The following is a 16,336-nucleotide window of genomic DNA, read 5'->3' as shown; positions in this document are numbered from 1 at the left end:
TAAGAATCATGAGGCACTGGAAGCTTTGGGGGGGGGGGTGCTGTTAGCCTATATGGAGAGATTGAGTCCCCTGGGACAACACATGCTGGAACTCAGAAGAATGAAAGTGTCTGTTAGAAACATAAGATTATGAAAAGGATGGATAAGATAGAGGTAGGAAAGTTGTTTCCACTGTTAGTTGAGAATAGAACGAGGGGACATAGCATCAGATTCAGTGGAACAGATTTAAGATGGAGATGAGGTGAAACTGCTTTTCCCAGAGAATAGTGAATTTGTGGAGTTCTCCCCCAGGGAAGCAGTAGAGGCCACCTCATTGAATATATTTAAGACACAGTCAGATTTTTGCATAGTAGAGAAACTAAAGATAATGGGGAAAAGGCAGGCAGGTGGAGCTGAATCCATGGCCAGATTAGCCAAGGTCTGATTGAATAGAGAGCAAGACTTAATGGGCCAGATGGCCTACTTCTGCTCCTTTTTCTTATGTTAAGTAGAAGAAAGGCAAATGTAGCAATTAGCTGTGGCTTTACTCCCAGAATATTATAATATTGAAGAAATGGCCCCGTTTCAAAAGTCTTAAGATACAAGTTATTTATTTAGTTTGAAGGCATCAAAGGTCAATATGGGGTTAATATTACAGAAATAAACAATAGCCTGAGCATTGGAGAATAATACTGACACAGGTCATTTAGCTCTTTAAATTGGTCAGTTCTGTGTGGAAGTAACCTAGTCAGTACAGTTTCTGTGCACTACTGCTACAACTGCAAGTTTATTTCAAAGGTTCATTTTATTATCAAAGTATACAACTCTGAAATTCTCTCAAGCACCACTCTCATTTCCTTTTGAAGTCTTTGATCATTGCTGTATCCACCAAACACAAAGGCAGCAATTCTGAAGTCATGATAATTCCTTGTGCACCCCTGTGCTACCTTCCATCTCTCCCCATACCCCCAACCCAAGACCTTCTGTTTCCTTTATCCTTGTACCGATAGTTAACGTCTACAGCTTTCTTTTGTTTACTGGTTTAAACATGTTATAATCTTGTGCACCTCTATCAAACGTCTCCTCAGCCTTCTTTGCTCCAAGAAAAATAACTCCAGCTTCTGCAACCTAACTGAGCTGTTACTGTAATATCCCCAAGATTGTTACTTGCAACCTTTCAAGAAGTTTCACATTCTTCCTCAAGCACAGTGACCAGAACATGACATAAAACTCAAATTGTAGCTGAACCAGGGCTTTTGTAATCATGATCTCTATTTATGAAGCCCCAATTTTCCTATCCTTCACTAACTAATCTCTCAATATCCTGTCAGCTTCTAAGATTCATAGTTTTGAACCCATATGTACTGTACCTCTGTTCTGACATATTCTTTGGATCTGCATCATTTGGTCTGTATTGCCTCACTAAATCTTTTCTGCTAAAATGCATAACATTGCAATTCCATATCAAATTCCATCTGCTACATGACTTATATGTTCCATTGTGTTAACTGGCTTGAAATAATTAATTTGGTAACACTAAAACATTTTTACATTTACTCTGCAGTCCAATATCAAAACCACTTGAATGAAATACTTCACACTCACATGGGCATTTGGCCCACCTTATTCTCCAACTGTGCTTTCTTCCTGATTGAAATGAGAACAGGTCGAGGAAGTGCTCTTGAACATAGTTCAGTGCTTCCCCCCTTCTACCACATTTGATCGTTGTGTAGTTACATCCATTAGTTTTCACTATTAAGTTGACCTTGCTCATCTTTGTAATTTTGCTACAGGTTAGCACATCTGCATCCCTCACACTACTCAAAGGCCCATAGAATAGACTTGTAGCACGGTCACAACCTTTTCCATCTATCACCTCCCAGCTTCTTACTTCATCCCCCCCTTCCCCACCCACCTGGCATTACCTATTACCTTCGAGCCTGTCCTCCTTCCCCTCCTCCACTGCTTCACTCTGACTTCCTCAGGACTGCAAAGGGTGGGAAGAAGGGTCTCGGACCAAAACAACAACGGTTTACTGATTTCCATTGATGCTGCATGATCTGAGTTCCTCCAGCACTCTGTGTGTGTTGCTCTGAATTTCCAGCATCTGCAGAATCTCTTGGGTTTATGATTGTAATCTCGGTTTCAACTCTAAACTGACAGGCTCCGGCCTTGCCTTGCCTCTCCATTGGCATCACTTTTCCCAACACTATAGTGCCTTCCCTACTCTATGCCAGAACTCTCTTGTTTTCCTATCTTTTCTAAAAACTTTGCGTGCATTGGTGAATAGTGCACAGACCTCACCATGTTTCTGTTATTGCCAATGCAGAATATTTCCACGCAAAAGATGTATGTAGCACACCAGCTTTACTCAATGTACTTGTGTGAATCTTCCTTTGTAGTCCTCAAAGTCCTTCCTGTCTCTCCCAGCTAATATGATACCTTTTTCTTAGTGCTAGCTAATATTCTCACACGTTTTGCCTCCGTCCTCTTTTGCATCTCAAGATCTTTGGTCCTGTTGAAATGTACCCAGGACTGGAAAAGTATCAATACCTCGAATATCTGAAATCCTCCAGCATCATGTTTTAAAACACTCATTTATTCTCCTCATCCTTCTGATGTTGTTCTTGCTGAGGTAGGGCACTAAAAGTAATCCAAGGATAACTGAGTTTGGGATGGTGAGTTGGAATGGGGGTGAAGCAGGAAGTACAGAAGGCATAAGGCATGCTTGCCTTCACTGGAAATGAGTATAATGAAGTCATGCTGCACCTATGTAGGTTAGGTACTTACACAGGTGCAGTATGGAGTACTTACATACTCCAAGTTAGGCCACACTTGGAGTACAGTGGATTCTGGATAATTGGGACACATCAGAACCAGTACATTTTGGTCGAAAAAAGCAGCTGCCCCAATTAGCCAAGGTTTCATGAAAATAGTTTAAAAAAAAGGTACAAGACAAACTGAGTAACAAATTATGTATTTAAATAAAATACAGAACAAATTAGAATACTACCAATACTATTGCAGTACTATAAAACTGGATTAGTCCCTAACACTTATTGGTGGAGGAATTCTTCCACATTGCATTTGTTTGACTGTAGATGAGCAAGATCAGTGCAAACAGCTAGTGCAGAGGAGAGACTTCCTTTGCACAATTCTTTTGATGATTGTGTCCTCGAAATCTTCATTGTCAGTGTAACATTCAAGGAGATTGCTGTTACCTTCAAATTCTTCATAGTTCTTAACTTGAAGTAGTGAAATCATTTCATTTTCACTCCTGGCCTTTTCAGGCATCTCCAAGCCTGAACATTTGAAACCCCAGTGAGCAAGACAGTTCTGGATTGTCTTCCTGCATATTTCTCACCAACTATCAGTGACACATTGGCAAAACTGACAATACTTAAAAACTATTCGTTGAAGTGCTGTGTTGTACCCAATAGCCATGTAAAAAAAACACAGCTGACACCAGTTAGAAACTGTTAAACAACAATCTCCTGCCCCAATTAAGTGGCACGGTGTCCAATAAACAAAGGAAATTTGGCTATTCTCTTGATTAGTTGTTGTTCTTTAAGAGTTGCCCCAGGTAAACCATTAACCTAATTAACCAACTGGATTCCACTGTACTGCATTTATATTTATGACTGTGTGCCTAAGTATAGTTCCAATGCCATATTTAAGCTCGCTGATGGCCCCATTGTTGTTGGCTGAATCAAAGGTTAATCAGCATGTAGGAGGGAGATAGAAAATCTCATTGAGTGTTAGCACAATAGTAACTACATCTGTAAAACCAAACAGCTGATTATCTACCACAAGAGGAAGAATCTGGATGTCCATGAGCCAATCCTCATTGGGGAAATGGAGGTGGAGAGGGCCAGTAACTTTAAAATCCTTGGCATTAACACGTCCGAGGATCTGTTCTGGGGGACCAGCACATAAGCGTCACCAAAATGAAAGCACAACAGCACATCTAATTTCTTAGAAGTTTGCACAGATCAGACAAGTCACCAAAACTGTGACAAACTCTTAAAGATGCACAGGGAAGAGTAAACTAACTGGTTGCATCATGGTCTGATGTGGAAACACCAATGCACAGGAATGGAAAAGGTGATAGAAGGTCCAAGTCCTTCACAGGCAAAGCCCTATCCACCACTGAATACATTTACATGGAGCACTGCTCCAAAGAAGCAGCATCCATCATCAAGGACCCTCACCATCTAGTAACTGTCCCACACCATCAGATTTAGGAGCAGTTATTACCCCACAACTACCAGGCTTTGGAACTTGCGTGGGTAACCTTATTTACCATGACTCTGAGCTGATTGTACGACTTACAGACTCACTTTCAAGAACTCTCTACAACTTGTGCTCTCAGTATTATTTTTATTTGCATAATTTGACTTCTGCACATTGTTTTTCATTCTTTGAATACGTATTTTTGTAATATTCCATTGTATTTCTGTTTTCCTGTAAATATCTGCAGGGCAATGAATCTCAAAGTAGTATATGGTAAGAAGTACATACTTCGATAATAAATTTTACTTTGAACTTTCTGTGCCATTACAGCAAGGAGTCTTTAGAGTTTTAGAGTACAGAAGAGTTTTACCAGGATGTTGCCTGGATTAGTAGGCACGGTCTACAAACAAGTGTTGAGGAGATGGGAGAAGTTTATAAAATTATGAGAGGTGCAGCTTGGGTAGACTGTCACAATCTTTTTCCCAGTGCACAAACACAAATATTTTTAAAATGAGAGGTGGTGGGGGAGAAGTTTAAAGGAGATGTTTTAAAAATGTACAGAGACAGTAGTAGGTTCCTGAAATAGGCTGCTGGGATAATGGTGGAAGCAGATACTAGAGTGGTACTTGTGATACTTTTAGGTAAAATATGCAGGGAAAAGAAGGTATACGGATCATATGCAGCAGAAGCAATTTAGATTAATTTGACATCATGTTCGGCACAGACTGGGGCTGTTTACGTGCTTACTTTTCTATGTTCTATCGATATTTGATGGAGCAAGTTCACATTAAAGATACCCATAGGGCAGAAAGTTGAGGCACTCTGGTCAACAATCATCGAACATGCCAATGGGAGCCAGAGTTTGCTCAGCCTAAAAATTGCAAGTCTTAATTGTTCAAATGTTTGACAGTTATGGCATCCAACTAAGCTAGGATGCATGGCATTGATCGAAGATATTTTACTCAGCTGTTAGGGCGCAGGGCTTGATTATGCCCCCTCATGTGACAGCATTTCCATTCACAAAGTTCAAGTTGACACCTGCAGATCTGGACCAGATAATTGCTACTTCTCTTTGGATATCTGCATAGCGAATCTGGGTCATTACATTTTACAACAACATTCAGGTGGACTTACATAAAATATTTTCACCGAAAAAAGCAATGGTTTTAAGGTTTGCTTTAAGATGTGCTTCTTTTGGCAATAAATTATGGGCAAAAGTGATGCGTGTAAGAGATCTGTGAAACTTCATCCATGAATTGCAAAACTCACCACTGATGTACATAAGGGTGTCCTTGATGTGGAAGGACTGTTGAAGAAACCTGCGTGAGGAACAAGATATTCATCGGCATCCACAATATCTTCCATATCTTCTTCCTCTATTACGGTGCGGTAAAATTTTGAGTCACTTGGACTTGGCAGGTACATGCGATCATCACCCTAATAGACCAATAACATAATTAAAAACATTTTCCTAACCAAAGTTAAAATGTGCAAGGAACCATGATAATTAACCATAATCTAAGATCAAAAAAGGTTAGAAGTTTGTAACTTCTATTATCTATATCTGAATATCTGTTTTTGAGAATGGTTGAAAATTAAGTGTTTTCTATGACACTATTTTTCCATAAAAGATATTACTCCACACTCCACTTTTCTACATTTCTCTGAAAACCACAACATTATTGCAGATGACATCTAATATTATTTTGTTAGCGTGAGTGGATAATTCATAATTTGCAGACACAGTCTGAACAACTTGGTTTTTTGTGGCAAACAAGAGAAAATCTGTAGATGCTGGAAACCCAAACAACACATATAAAATGCCCGAGCTCCTCTTCCAGCATTTTGTGTGTGTTTCATAGTTTTCTTTGGACCATTTTAGAGAGGTTAAAGGGTAATTCATTATTTTATATGTATATTCCAACAATGTTAATGTAGCAATAAATTATCAAGATAGAAACACAATTCAATTCATACTCTTTATGAATTGTAATGTCCATAGAAAAATTCTTCCACAAAGGTCTCACTTAACTTTTAAAAACGTTGTTGATGACTAGAACCTACTTGTCTCTTTGTTAGCATGTGCAAATAGCTCACTCTTTGAAATCTGTTTAAAACATAGGAATTCACTATACTCTTTTAAACCAATGTGATTACTATTGTTTGTTCTGTCAGACCTCTCTGGTTTAAAAGTGCATTACCTGAATTACAAGGTAACGTTGTGGATCTCGGGCCATCCGGGAGAATTCAGACGTCAGCTCTCGGAATCTAGGTCGACTTTCTGCATCAATCATCCAACCTAATTCACAGAAATAATTAAGGAAATTTTTAATTCTGAAACTACTGATTGAGGTACATCTTATGACCAAATTTTATTGAATAGAATTTCTGGACTATGCACAAGTAAACAATTTTAGTCGTTTAGTCATAGTCATACTTTATTGATCCTGGGGGAAATTGGTTTTCATTACAGTTGCACCATAAGTAATTAAATAGTAAAAAAACCATAAATAGTTAAATAGTAATATGTAAATTATGCCAGGAAATAAGTCCAGGACTAGCCTACTGGCTCAGGGTGTCTGACTCTCCAAGGGAGGAGTTGTAAAGTTTGATGGCCACAGGCAGGAATGACTTCCTATGACGCTCTGTGTTGCATCTCAGTGGAATGAGTCTCTGGCTGAATGTACTCCTGTGCCCAACCAATACATTATGTAGTGGATGGGAGACATTGTCCAAGATGGCATGCAACTTGGACAGCATCCTCTTTTCAGACACCACCATGAGAGAGTCCAGTTCCATCCCCACAACATCACTGGTGTTACGAATGAGTTTGTTGATTCTGTTGGTGTTCGCCCAATCAGAGGTAGTCTCTTTGTCTTATTCAATCATCCCCCACCATCCCTGCAACTTAAAGCTGGTTTCTCACTTTTCTGGTTGTTAGATGAAGGATCTTCAACCTAAAATATTAATTCTGATTCTCTTTCCACTGGTGATGCCTGTCCTGTTTCCAGGATTTTCTAAGGTTAATAATTATTGCTCACTATTCTGTGCGATAGATTTAGTTTTCCAGCACAAGCTCTACCAATGTAAAAAAAAGGCTAAAAGCTTGTATAATTCTGGATTTTTGTTTAGTTTCAGGAATTACATGAGTGATCAAAAGCATTAAGATGGCTATACATTGAGGATTATTTCTCATTCACACAAGAGTGCAGAGAAATTAAATTCTCGGCAGAGCTAGTTTCACACAACCTAGTTCTGGAGTCAATTTGCACCTTCACACCCAATTTATTTTTCCCAAGTTATGCATTGGTACAAAAGCCAAATCCACTTTGCTCTGATACTTAATTGGCAATGTGTGAATGCACTATCAAACATGAGCTCAGCAATTCTTTCAATTACTTATTTATCAGCATTTAATACTGCACTGACATACTAGGGATTATGATTATCCTGCTGAGTTAGGGATTTCATTATTAAAACAAATGATGCAACAAAATATACTAATGTAATTCTGTCACTATAATATAACTTATTTATTGGGACAGTTTGATAGCTTTTCAAAAAACATTGGAAATATGGCACATACACGAGGACTAACAGCAAGACTTTTATATTACTATAATACATTCTGCAATGCTCCCTTTGCACACCAAACAATGTTTACTGTCTTGTTTCAAAGCATTAATCCATGTCAGGACATCCTTGTCGCTTTTTAACACCATGTCTAGACAGCCATTTTTCACTTGGGAGCCTGGACAAGGAACGTCTGTCAAATGGAAGTGGACTATACCACCTCCATAAAAACCCATTTTCTGGGAGATTTGCTGGTTAACTATTAGGAACAAGAGCCTTGTGATTCCCATTACAGTTAGAGCATCATTCGTAAAACCCTTGTAATCAGTGAATTCATCAAATAGCAAAGATAATCTTTGAACCTTTGTGGCTTGTATTTTTTTTAAAGATTAAGCAGTTTATTTCCATATTGCACCAATGGGAAACCAGCATTTTTAAACTTTACCATCTCCCTCCCTCTTTTTAAAACAAGCTGCCAGATAAGACTAAATCATAAACACAAGGAGGTCTGCTGATGCTGGAAATCTAAAGCGGCACACACAAAATGCTGGAAAAACTCAGGAGTCGACTGTTTATTCACTTCCATAGATGCTGCCAGACCAGATAAAACTAAACCATCCCCATGTGAAGAAACTTACATTTAACCATGATCATGTATACATCGATTGTACAGATTGGAGGTTGTGGCAATCGTTCCCCTTTCTCCAAGATATTTGGGATTTCACAAGCAGGAATACCATCATAGGGCTTAGAGCCAAATGTCATTAGTTCCCAAATGGTCACACCTAAAGATGGGGGGGGGGCAGGTGGAAGAAAAGAGGCATGTTATGAAATTCTAAGGAGGGCACAGCTAGTTACTGTTAGTCGTATTTCACCTTCCAGGCCCAAGATACTGAAAGCAAATAAGAGATTATGACTATGTTCTAGCTCTCTTCTAAATGGTGATAACAATCACCCTGCTATCATGCCTGTGCTAAGATATTTACTGTATAAACATAGGAGTTAGATATGTCAAGCAACTACTGAAAAGATTCAAGACAGAATTAGTCCACAAAGTGGTTAAAATATACTCTTTGGAATGCAGTTCTTACAAACTTCAACAAATTAACCATGTCATATTAAACTTTGTAAAATGCTGGATGAACGTGTGGAGGGTAAAATGACAATTTAACTCTTTCTGAACCATTAGCATGTGGGGTCAGTCTGTCTGTCAGTAAGCAATGTTTGCAGAGTGTTTGTACGAGGTCTGTTAATGACTGTTAGAGTATCTGTTGGTCACTGACAGCCAGGTTGATGGATTCTTCCTTAGTGTGTGTCTGCTTTCAGGTTTCTCGCTTAATATTCTTTTACAAGTCCGAGGAATATTGTGTCCAAAATACAATGGTAAAGAATGGAATAGTAGATGAAAAGTGACCATTAAAGTGTCTAATTGATTTGAGGGTATGCTGAACTCTGTTGATGCCTACGTGTTGTTTGAATCAAAGAAACCAGGCTGAGTTAATGGCACGAAAACAAGAGATCAAAGAGTTTGTCTGTTTCTGGGTCTCTCTATGGTTGTGAAAGTCATAATTAGTGGGTGCTTTTCCTGGTTTTGTTAGACTTTGCCTGGTGATCGGTGCCCAGGACCCAGGGATGGTTTCACAAGTGAGACGGAATTCGGACATCCCCCAACAACAGGAACAATCAAGTGGTGACTCAGAATTGTGAGCCCTGAAATTTTTGTGACTTGCTATGTAGTATTTTGTGTGGTTTATTTCTGTTTTCTGTTTTACGATAATAAATTAAGCTGAAGTTATTTTGTTGTACTTTTATGCTTATTACCACATCAGCTGGATACTCAAAATGTTGTGCTTGTTTAACCCAGGCCATTACATTATCCAGTAAAATAGTCTATTGTAGATGTCAACATACATGTCATTCATGACATATAATTCAGAGAATTGCAAGTTAGCTCTCCAATCCCAGGAGTTTGACAGAACAAACGATGCAAAGATGTATGGAGATCCAGAAATACAGCTGGTCCTCCAGCTAAAAGTGATGCTCTAAACGAAAAAATTCAGCCCAATATGTGAACTACTCTATCTCCAGGATGTGTAGTGGTCTAATCATCTTTGAATAAAGAACTAATGACCTCTGAACAGAGAATTTGGAAATCAGGCTAGCTTTGTGGTATGCATAATAATTTGTCCATGTAATTATACCTGTTTAATTTCATTCCTATCAGGAATTTAGAGCAGGAGTTAAGAATTTTAAGGTCATGCAATTTTCAATCACATTCTGTAGCTCACCATTCATATTCACAGAGCCTGCATCCATCTCCAGTCTGATTTCCTTTCTGTTCTCTTTCTACATTAAGTAATTTTACAACTATATTTAAAAATTTCACCCATTAACTATGATTTTACTGTAGTTAAACCAACTATTATTTACCATCATCCTTTATCAAAACAGTTACCTGTTTACATTCTGATCAATCTTTCCACTTATTTTCTTCTAAGAGGCAGCCTCATTAAATTTCTATCAACACCCTGAACTGATTATTTGAAATTGAGGTGCTTGTAATGGAGGGAATGCAACAGCCACTGCAAACGAAGTACAGTGGTGCTAGAAAGCTTGCAAACCCTCTAGAATTTTCTCTACTTCTGCATAAAGGCATTCTTCAATTATGTGAAGAAAAAAAGGATGACAGGAGTGAAGGTAGGACCGATTAGAGATAAAGGTGGGAAGATGTGCCTGGAGGCTGTGGAAGTGAGCGAGGTCCCCAATGAATACTTCTCTTCAGTATTCACCAATGAGGGAACTTGATGATGGTGAGGACAATATGAGTGAGGTTGATGTTCTGGAGCATGTTGATATTAAGGGAGAGGAGGTGTTGGACTTGTTAAAATACATTAGGACGGATAAGTCCCCGGGGCCTGACGGAATATTCCTCATGCTGCTCCACGAGGTGAGAGAAGAGATTGCTGAGCTTCTGGCTAGGATCTTTATGTCCTCGTTGTCCACGGGAATGGTACCGGAGGATTGGAGGGAGGTGAATGTTGTCCCCTTGTTCAAAAAAGGTAGTAGGGATAGTCCGGGTAATTATAGACCAGTGAGCCTTACGTCTGTGGTGGGAACGCTGTTGGAAAAGATTCTTAGAGATAGGATCTCTGGGCATTTAGAGAATCATGGTCTGATCAGGGACAGTCAGCATGGCTTTGTGAAGGGCAGATCGTGTCTAACAAGCCTGATAGAGTTCTTTGAGGAGGTGACCAGGCAAAAAGATGAGGGTATGCAGTGGATGTGATCTATATAGATTTTAGTAAGGCATTTGACAAGATTCCACACGGTAGGCTTATTCAGAGAGTCAGAAGGCATGGGATCCAGGGAAGTTTGGCCAGGTGGATTCAGAGTTGGCTTGCCTGCAGAAGACAGAGGGTTGTGGTGGAGGGAGTACATTCAGATTGGAGGATTGTGACTAGTGGTGTCCCACAAGGATCTGTTCTGGGATCTCTACTTTTTGTGATTTTTATTAACGACCTGGATGTGGGGGTAGAAGGGTGGGTTGGCAAGTTTGCAGATGACACAAATGTTGGTGGTGTTGTAGATAGTGTAGAGGATTGTCAAAGATTGCAGAGAGACATTGATAGGATGCTGAAGTTGGCTGAGAAGTGGCAGATGGAGTTCAACCCAGAGAAGTGTGAGGTGGTACACTTTGGAAGGACAAACTCCAAGGCAGAGTACAAAGTAAATGACAGGATACTTGGTAGTGTGGAGGAGCAGAGGGATCTGGGGGTACATGTCCACAGATCCCTGAAAGTTGCCTCACAGGTGGATAGGGTAGTTAAGAAAGCCTATGTGGTGTTAGCTTTCATAAGTCGAGGGATAGAGTTTAAGAGTCGCGATGTAATGATGCAGCTCTATAAAACTCTGGTTAGGCCACACTTGGAGTACTGTGTCCAGTTCTGGTCGCCTCACTATAGGAAGGATGTGGAAGCATTGGAAAGGGTACAGAGGAGATTTACCAGGATGCTGCCTGGTTTAGAGAGTATGCATTATGATCAGAGATTAAGGGAGCTAGGGCTTTACTCTTTGGAGAGAAGGAGGATGAGAGGAGATATGTTAGATGTGTACAAGATAATAAGAGGAATAGATAGAGTGGATAGCCAGCACCTCTTCCACAGGGCACCACTGCTCAATACAAGAGGACATGGCTTTAAGGTAAGGGGTGGGAAGTTCAAGGGGGATATTAGAGGAAGGTTTTTTACTCAGAGAGTGGTTGGTGCATGGAATGCACTGCCTGAGTCAGTGGTAGAGGCAGATACACTAGTGAAGTTTAAGAGACTACTAGACAGGTATATGGAGGAATTTAAGGTGGGGGCTTATATGGGAGGCAGGGTTTGAGGGTCGGCACAACATTGTGGGCTGAAGGGCCTGTACTGTGCTGTACTATTCTATGTGCTATAAATATGACCTAAAATGTGATCAGATCTTCACGCAAGTCCTAAAACTAAATAAAGAGAGCTCGATTAAGAAAATAACACAAAAGCGTTATACTTGCAACACACATAAAAGTTGCTGGTGAACGCAGCAGGCCAGGCAGCATCTCTAGGAAGAGGTGCAGTTGACGTTTCAGGCCGAGACCCTTCGTCAGGACCAACAACTTTTGTGTGTGTCTGTAGTCCTGACGAAGGGTCTCAGCCTGAAACGTCGACTGCACCTCTTCCCAGAGATGCTGCCTGGCCTGCTGCGTTCACCAGCAACTTTTATGTGTGTTGCTTGAATTTCCAGCATCTGCAGAATTCCTGTTGTAAAGCGTTATACTTGTTCATTTATTTATTGAAAAAAATTATCTAATATTACATGTATTTGTTGGAATAAATATGCAAACCTTTGCTTTCATTAACTGGTGTGACCTCTCTTGTACAGCAATAACTTCAACCAAACACTTCCAGCTAACTGTTGATCAGTCCTGGAAGAACTTTAGGCCATTCCTCCTTAAAAAACTGCTTCAACTCTGGGATGCTGGTGGGCTTCGTTGGATGAACTGCTTGCTTCAGGTCCTTCCACATTTCTATAGGATGAAGGTCAGGGCTTTGACTCAGCCATTCCAAAACATGAGTTTTCTTCTTTTTAAACTATTCTGCTGTTGATTTACTATTTTATTTTGGATCATTGTCTTGTTGCATTATCCAACTTCTATTAAGCTTCAGGTGATGGACTATTACCCTGACATTCTCCTGTAAAATGCCTTGATACAATTTTAAATTCATTGTTCCCTCAATGACTGCAAGTTGTCCAGGCTCTGAGGCAGCAAAGCAGCCCCAAACCATGTTACTCCTTCCACCATGCTTCACAGTTGGGATGAGGTTTTGGTGTTGGTGTGCAGTGCCCTTTTTCCTCCAAACATAGCAATGTGCATTTCTGCCAAAATGTTCAACTTCTGTCTCATCTGTCCACAGAATATTGTCCCAGAAACACTGTAGAACATTCAGGTGATCTTTTACAAACTTGAGACATGCAGCAATGCTTTTTTTTGGAGAGCAATGGTTTCTTCTGAGGTATCCTTCCATGAACACCATCCTTGTTCACTGTTGTTTTTATAGTGGACACATGAACAGACAATTTAGCAAGCTCTAGAGATTTCTGCCGGTCTTTTGCTGTTACCCTTGAGTTTTTTTCCGCCTCCTTCAGCATTGCATGTTGTGCTCTATGTGAGATCTTTGCAGGATACCCACTCCTAAGGAAAGTAGCAACAGTACTGAGTTTCCTCCATTTGTAGACAGTTTCTCTCACTATTGACCGATGAACACTCAGGACTTTAGAAATGCTTTTGTAGCCTTTTCTAGCTTCACGAGTCTCTACAATTTTTCTTCTAAGGTCTTCTGAAGGTTGTTTTGATCAAAGCATGGTGCACAGAAACATCTTTCTTGAGAAGAACAAGTTCTGTCAGTAATCTGACTTGGTGTGTCTTTTTTTTAATATAGGACAGGGCACTTCTACAACCCACACCCCCAATCTCATCTCATTGGTTCGAACACCTGACTCCAAGTAGCTTTTGTAGAAGGCATTACCCCAGAGGTCCACATACTACTTCCAACAAATAGATGAAATTTTGGATTATTTTTCTCAATAGATAAATGAACATGTATAATCCTTTTCAGGTTATTTATTTAATTGGGTTCTCTTTACCTAATTTTAGGACTTACGTGAAGATCTGATCACATTTTAGGTCATATTTATGCAGAAATAGAGGAAATTCCACAGAACTTTCTAGCACTACTGTAAATAATCAGGAACTAGCTTTGGTGATGTGGTTGAGGGGGAGTAGGCACGAGTGTCATGGTTGAAAGAAGTGTGGAACAGGGGCCAGTGGTGGAGGGGGCAGGAATACCTCTCAAGAACTTACCATAACTCCAGATATCACTCTGATGGGTAAATGTCCTATGAAGGATCGATTCCAATGCCATCCATTTGATAGGTAACTACGGGAGAGAAAAACAGTTCGATACTTTACTGCAAAAGAAAAGATTTTTGCTTATCATAGAATCAGAGTTGCCACACAGAAAGGGCTCCTTTGGCCTGTCTGTCGATACAAACTCTTTAGCTCATTGACACTAATCCTATTTGCCTGCGTTAGGTCCTTACCCTTCTATGGCCTGCCTGTTTACGTGCCTGTGTAAATATCTCTTAAATATAATGATCTCATCATCTCTGGCAGGGAATTACAGATATCAACCTTCCTCTCACCTTAAACCTATGCCCTGGGAAAGAGATTTTGACTATCCACCCCACCTGTGCCTCTGATAATATTACATAGGTCCAGAGGGCGTAATTTAGCCTCTTGTGCTCTAGAGACAATAAGTGCAGCCAATCTCTCCTTGCAAGTAAAATCCTTCAGCCCAGGCATCATCCTGGAGAGCCTCTACCACACTCGCTGTAGCACAATCATCACCTTCCCACAGTGCGGTTAGCAGAGCTGCAGACGATACTCCACGTGTGGTCCAACTAGCGCTTTGTAAAGTTGCAAAACAACATCATAAATTTTATATTCTTTACACTGACCTACTTGTGTGAGGGCAAGCATGCCATATACTTTCTTCATTACCCTATCTAAATAATTAGAGGAAAGATGTGGAAGCTTTCAAGAGGGTGCAGAGGAGATTGCCTGGATTAGAGAGCATGTCTTATGAGAACAGCCTGTTTTATGAGCAAGCTGGGGCTTTTCTCTTTGGATGAAGGAGGATGAGAGGTGACTTGATAAGAGATGTATAAGACAATGAACCAGCCAGAGGCAGAATAGACAGCCAGTACCATTTTCCCATGGCAGCAATGGCTAATATGCGAGGACAATTGGAGGGAAGTATAGGGGGACGTCAGAAGTTAATTTCTTTTTCGAACGTGGTGGCCACATTGAAACATGCTACCAGGGGTGGTGGTAGAGGCAAAATACATTAACGGTATTTAAGAGACTCTTGGGTAGGCACATGGATGAAAGGAAAATGGAGGGTTATGTGACTGAAAAACCTGCTCTGTGCTGTACTGTTCTATGTTCTATTATACAACTGTAAAATCCTTTTAATACCAATTGGTAAATTACATGTGGAGTACGGTTGTAGGGGTAAGAACAGTGAGGGCTAGTAACTAGTAAATAGGGATGTGGATTGTACAAACAGGGAACTGGAGACAAAACCCAGAAGTGGAGACATCAAAGGTTCAGAAGTTTCATTCATTATGTTGTACTGTGCATCCACTGTTGTCATGGAAAACTGGATTTACTGTTACACCTGAGGACAATCTTACTCTGTAATCAGGACCCAGTCTGTTAATTAAGTCTTGCTGTAACCACCATTCTGCTATGAAAATCTAGTTTTACTGGTAATCTCATCAAATGAGAATGTAAAAGCTCTACAAATTCATGCTCAGGTTGACCAGCTTTGTCTGGTCTCCTGGTGCGCTCCAGTTTTCAATAAATCGCCTGTATTTCAAACACCAATTCCATGTGACCTTTCGGTTTGCTCCTACAAGCCTTACAGAAAAAGCCACAGACAAGTGGTGATTTGAATACTTGCTTGTCTGTTACTGAGTATCTAACTTCTCCTTTTAACTTACTCACCTATCACACACATGCTCATAAGTACAGTTATCTTCAATAATTTAAATGATTAAAGTATAAAATATCTTTGCTTCCAGAAACTAAAAACATCAGATTAACTTGTTCACAAGCTTAAGACGGCCAGGGTAATCATTTAACATTAGACATTAACAAGATAGCTCAAGAAGCATACAGAATACGAAAGGTGCACATGTATTCAGCCGAGGTGCGATTTTGTCTTCATTGAAGATCCAAGTCAGAGAGCCTGCTTGCAAGATTAATTGTGTTTAACCATTAAAAATGCAATACTGAAAAGCTGCTTACATAAATATTAAATTGGCTTCAGTTCTTTGTTTTATTAAAGAGGTAATGATATGACACTTTTGGTTAGCAGAGCTGTAAAAATCCACTTACTTTTGCACTTCTTTTAACCTACAATATTAAATTACAACCGGAATTCTGCTACCTATTCTGTTC

General features: G+C 39.9%; 1 protein-coding gene across 4 annotated transcripts in view; it reads right to left on the bottom strand.

Moving 5' to 3' along the window:
• Positions 1–16,336, bottom strand: part of egfra (epidermal growth factor receptor a (erythroblastic leukemia viral (v-erb-b) oncogene homolog, avian)) — a 285,503-nt gene that overhangs the window by 9,976 nt on the left and 259,191 nt on the right. For all 4 annotated transcript variants that reach the window (XM_063044022.1, XM_063044024.1, XM_063044023.1 and 1 more), the window contains exons 22-25: positions 14,174–14,249; positions 8,424–8,570; positions 6,414–6,511; positions 5,482–5,649 (exon numbers count right to left, since the gene is read on the bottom strand). In XM_063044022.1, the coding sequence (XP_062900092.1) occupies positions 5,482–5,649; positions 6,414–6,511; positions 8,424–8,570; positions 14,174–14,249 (489 nt within the window). The remainder of the gene's footprint in view (positions 1–5,481; positions 5,650–6,413; positions 6,512–8,423; positions 8,571–14,173; positions 14,250–16,336) is intronic.

This window comes from Mobula hypostoma, chromosome 3, assembly GCF_963921235.1.
Source record: "Mobula hypostoma chromosome 3, sMobHyp1.1, whole genome shotgun sequence".
Classification (NCBI taxonomy): domain Eukaryota; kingdom Metazoa; phylum Chordata; class Chondrichthyes; order Myliobatiformes; family Myliobatidae; genus Mobula; species Mobula hypostoma.
This window is presented reverse-complemented; position numbering and strand designations above follow the sequence as displayed.